The 5,000-nt window shown below is 44.2% G+C and overlaps 1 protein-coding gene across 1 annotated transcript in view; it reads left to right on the top strand.

Annotated features, from left to right (window-relative positions):
* The window catches only part of LOC125026491 (trypsin-1-like), a 10,517-nt gene extending 7,298 nt beyond the window's left edge, over nucleotides 1-3,219 (top strand). The window contains exons 3-6 of the mRNA XM_047614972.1: nucleotides 74-282; nucleotides 1,018-1,124; nucleotides 1,421-1,546; nucleotides 2,390-3,219. Of these exons, the coding sequence (XP_047470928.1) occupies nucleotides 74-282; nucleotides 1,018-1,124; nucleotides 1,421-1,546; nucleotides 2,390-2,569 (622 nt within the window). The 3' untranslated portion in view covers nucleotides 2,570-3,219. The remainder of the gene's footprint in view (nucleotides 1-73; nucleotides 283-1,017; nucleotides 1,125-1,420; nucleotides 1,547-2,389) is intronic.
* The last annotated feature ends 1,781 nt before the right edge of the window (nucleotides 3,220-5,000 follow it).

Genomic DNA, 5,000 nt, shown 5'->3' with positions numbered 1-5,000 from the left:
CCGGCGCCCCCAGAAGACCCTTCGTCGACGTCTCTCTCCATCTTACTTTTCGTCTCCTCTCTCTTCCCGGCAGACTCCCCGTCAGGAAGGTGAGGGTCTGGCTGGGCGCCCACGACGTCTCGCTGCAGGAGGAGGAGGGGCGTGTGGTGCGAGGAGTGACCCACGCCATCCTCCACGAGGGCTTCGACTCCCGAGATCTCAGCAACGACGTGGCGCTCCTGAGGCTGGACGAAGCGGTGGTCATGTCTCGCACCGTGAGGCCAGTCTGCCTGCCCGACGTCCGTTAGTAGAGGCCGGGTCCTTGGGCTGTGGCCTGGTTTGCGAGTTGGCTTTGTGTTCGAGCGCGTTTTAGCTCCTACGCTTATGTTTCATGTTTAATGAGTGTTTTAGGTTTATCAAATTTGTTTTTGTTTAGTGAATTTGTTTTCTGCATATTGAGTTTGTTTTAACTTTTTTTGTTTTATATTTCTATAGTTTGTTTCAAGTTATCTATTGAGTTTGTTTGAACTTATTTCTTGAATTTGTGTATTTTGTACACTGCGTTCGCGTTAACATTATTATGGAGTTCAATTGGACTTATTTATTGAGATCGTTTTAACTTTGTTTATAAGGTGTGGCTAGATTATTTGGCAGAGGAATGTTTTGATTAATGTCTGCTTGTTAAAATACGCTGTGCTGTGTCGTGTGAGGTCTCTTAAAGATAATAACATGATGTTTGTTATAAGTTTTAGTTATAAAGTATTGACTTCACAGCATTGACTTCACAGCTTGATTCGATATTGCATGTTGTTTGATGAAGAATAAATGCCTATGATAACCTTGTTGAAAGAGCAGCTCTTATTCAACGAGCGACATTCCGTATTCACCGATTGACAAGAGTACTTTAACCACTATTTTCAAAGTGGCCTCCAGATGCATTCCCGTTGGATTTATTAACACTAAGAATAGAGTTATTACATATACCTGTAATCACAGTATGACGAGAAGCACATGTTAATTTTCTGTCGTCTTCTGCAGAGGACTGGGACGAGGACATAGCCCAGGGCAAGAGCGACGATGCAGGCGTTGTCACCGGCTGGGGACTCACAGCCGAGCGCGGACAGCCCTCTTCTCACCTTCTGCAGGTACTTCGTGCTTTATACTTTGGCTCGTATATTGGGTTTCGTATTTCACAGGCTATTCTCCAAACTCATCTGGGGTATTTGCGTGTGTAGTTGGCCTGTGTATTTCTTCCTTATATCCAATTTTGATGTTTAGCCATCGATTTTGATAATTCGTAAAGTTATATGGCATTACTTTATTCATGATTCAATAATTAATATATTCAGCACTTTATTCATGAATTATGTCATCTGTTTCACACGATTCTTTCTTTTATACATTATTCATCACTTCATCCACATGATCGACTCTCCACCAGGTCAGCCTTCCATTCCTGAGCGTGGAGTCATGCAAACAGCACTACGCAGGTATCAACCCAGTATCAACCAACATGCTATGCACTCTGCATGATTTTAAGGACGGGGTTAGCCGCGACTCGTGCAAGGTGAGTATTTTTTTGTGTCTTTGGCTTAGGGGGAGATTATTGCATGCATCGGTTAGAAAGAGCTTTGTTGAAATTAGGTGAATATGATTTTTGAGAATAGTTATAAAAATAGGTAAATTAGATAGGTTAGGTCCTAAGATATTCGTTTTTCTCTGCTTTTATTCGGTTTTGAGAAGAGCTATAAAACATATGAATTAGATTAGATAGATATAATTAGATTTTTTTCTTTTATTAGCTTTTAAGCAAATAAAATACTACTAAATGGTCCTATATTTCCATTTCAGTATAGACAAGACTTGATAAACAGCGTTATATAACCTGACAATTTTCATATAAGTGATTGCAGTATGTAAATAAAAACGACTGGAAATAAAATAATAGCTAAAAAAATATATATTTAGATTAATTTAACAAAGATAAGTCAAATCTCAGTCTCAGGACATCTACGTCCTATGGCCACCTTTTAGAGCCCTCTACTCCTTTGCTCAGTTATTGATACAAGGGTATTTAACTGCTTGCATATACATACACACATGCATACATCCATATACTTTCATACATATAAACAGGTGGCTACAAATATATACACGCATGCACATATATGCCCCTCTTGCATAATTCTTGTTATTTGCTTCATGCTTTATTCACGAATCTCTTCTAATCAGACCTAATCAGTGATAATTCAAATATATAACCTTTACTAACCATACACAGATTCAACAAACATCGCTCACTAATGAAACACACAGACTTTAACCAACATAATTTGAACAAACGTCCCCAACCAGTCAGCCACACCCAGACTTAATTTCAGCAAATATTACCGATTATCATCCTGATCAGGGAGACTCCGGCGGCCCCCTGGTGACGGAAGGAGAAACCGGCCGCTGGACCCAAGTCGGCGTCGTGAGCTTCGGCTACGGATGCGGACGCCGGGGATACCCAGGGGTCTACACGCGGGCGACGCAATACCTCCTGTGGATCTACCTCAAGATAGTGCAGATGGAAATCTCTCTGCTGTGATCGAGGGAGATGGCTGCATCCGTGTTATTTTATATTGTAATAGATTTTTTTAAATAATTATTTCTGGCTTGGTGGGCTGGATCCGCCGAGCGTCAGCGCTGTAACCTGTTATAATAGTTAGTTCGTGTGGGTCTTCCGGGCTGCGTGCTCTACTGATTTCACTTCATTCATAGACATAATTTCAAATACGAGACTTTATATACACACGCATATATAAGGATATGTACATATACACAAGTATACATACATACACAACATATACGTATATATGCATAATTATGTATACTCCACATTAATATATATACATGCATACACACCTACATATACGTACATAACACACACAGAAGTGCACATACAACTTCTGCACTTTGTGACGTTGACTGAACAGATCCTTAAATCTGGTTTTGCAAGGATGCAACATTTTTGAGAACACGTGTTATTGCTTTCACGTAAAATGTTATGAAGATTAGAGATTTATTTGTTGGTGTTTATGATGACTGGGCCACAACCGGAAATGCGATTGTGTTCTCTTGTGTCTTTTACTTGTTTCATCTTTGCTTTGTGTTGTGTAGTTGTTAAAACTAGTGTTTTGCCAATGCTCTGTGATACGACTGTGAATGACTTTTTTTAGAAATAAAATATGTAATTAATGTGTCTGATTTGACTTCATTCAGTTGGAAGGAAGGGAGAAAGGAAGGAAGGAAGGAAGGAAGGGAGAAAGGAAGGAAGGGAGAAAGGAAGGGAGAAAGGAAGAAAGGAAGGGAGAAAGGAAGGAAGGAAGGGAGAAAGGAAGAGAGGAAGGGAGAAAGGAAGGAAGGGAGAAAGGAAGGAAGGAAGGGAGAAAGGAAGGAAGGGAGAAAGGAAGGAAGGAAGGGAGAAAGGAAGGAAGGAAGGGAGAAAGGAAGGAAGGAAGGGAGAAAGGAAAGAAGGGAGAAAGGAAGGAAGAAAGGAAGGGAGAAAGGAAGGAAGGAAGGAAGGGAGAAAGGAAGGAAGGAAGGGAGAAAGGAAGAAAGGAAGGGAGAAAGGAAGGAAGGAAGGGAGAAAGGAAGGAAGGGAGGGAGAAAGGAAGGAAGGGAGGGAGAAAGGAAGGAAGGGAGAAAGGAAGGAAGGAAGGGAGGAAGGAAGGAAGGAAGGGAGGAAGGGAGAGAAAGGAAGGAAGGGAGAAAGGAAGGAAGGAAGGAAGGGAGAAGGGAGAAAGGAAGGAAGGAGGAAGGAGAAGGAAGGAAGGAAGGGAGAAAGGAAAGGAAAGGAAGGGAGAAAGGAAGGAAGGAGAAGGAAGGAAGGGAGAAAAAAAGGAAGGATGGGAGGAAAGGAAAAGGAAGGAAGGAAGGGGAAGGAAGGAAGGGAAAGGAAGGAAGGGGAGAAGGAAGGAAGGAAGGAAAGGGGGAAAGGAAGGAAGGAAGGGAGAAAGGAAGGAAGGGAAAGGAAGGAAGGAAGGAAGGAAGGGGGAAAAAGGAAGGGGAAGGGAGAAAGGAAGGAAGGAAGGGAAGGGGGAAAAAGGAAAGAAGGGAGAAAGGAAGGAAGGAAGGAAGGAAGGGAGGAAAGGAAGGAAGGAAAGGGGAAGGAAGGGAAGGGAAAGGGAAGGAAAAGGGAAAGGGAAGGAAGGGAGAAAGGAAGGGAAAAGAAAAAGGAATAAGGAAGGAAGCGGAGCCCCAAAAGGGGAAGGAAGGGGGGAATAGGGGGGAGAAGAAAGGGAGTTTGGAGGAAGGAGGAGAGGAAAAAAGAGGAGGAGGGGGAGAGAGGAGAAGGAGGGAGAAAAAAGGGGGGAAGGAAGAGGAAAAGGAGGAGGGGAGAGAAGAAAAGGGGGAGAGGGAGAGAAGGAAAAGGAGGGGAAGGAGAGAGAGAGAGGAGAAAGAGAGAGGAGAGAGAGGGAGAGAGAGAGGAGAGAGAGGATGGGAGAGAGGGAGGAGGATAGAGAGAAGATGAGAAGAGAGTGAGGGACAGAGAGAGGAGAGGAGAGAGAGAGAGTGGGAGGAGCGAGTGAGAGAGAGAGTGGAGGAGAAGAGAGGAGATGAGAGAGTGAGGAGGAGAGAAGTGGGAGAGGAGGATGAGAGAGAGTGGAGAGAGTGGAGAGAGAGAGAGGAGAGAGAGAGGGGAGAGAGAGAGGGAGAGAGGAGAGGAGGAGAGAGGGAGAGGAGGAGGAGAAGAGAGAGGGAGAGAGATGAGGGAGGAAGAGAGAGAGGGAGAGAGAGAGGAGAGAGAGGAGAGAGAGGGTGGGAGAGGAGAGATGTGAGAGAGAGAGATGTGAGGTGAGAGAGAGTGGAGAGAGAGAGGTGGAAGAGAGAGTGGGAGAGAGAGAGGAGAGAGAGTAGAGAGGGAGAGAGAGCGTAGAGAGAGAGGGAGAGAGAGAGGAGGGAGAGAGAGAGGGAGAGAAGAGAGTGGAGAGAGAGAGGGGATGAGAGAGAGGGGAGAGAGAGAGAGAGAGAGAGGA

Source organism: Penaeus chinensis, chromosome 6, assembly GCF_019202785.1.
Source record: "Penaeus chinensis breed Huanghai No. 1 chromosome 6, ASM1920278v2, whole genome shotgun sequence".
Taxonomy (NCBI): domain Eukaryota; kingdom Metazoa; phylum Arthropoda; class Malacostraca; order Decapoda; family Penaeidae; genus Penaeus; species Penaeus chinensis.
The sequence above is the reverse complement of the archived record's forward strand: the minus strand, read 5'-3'. Positions and strand labels throughout refer to the sequence as shown.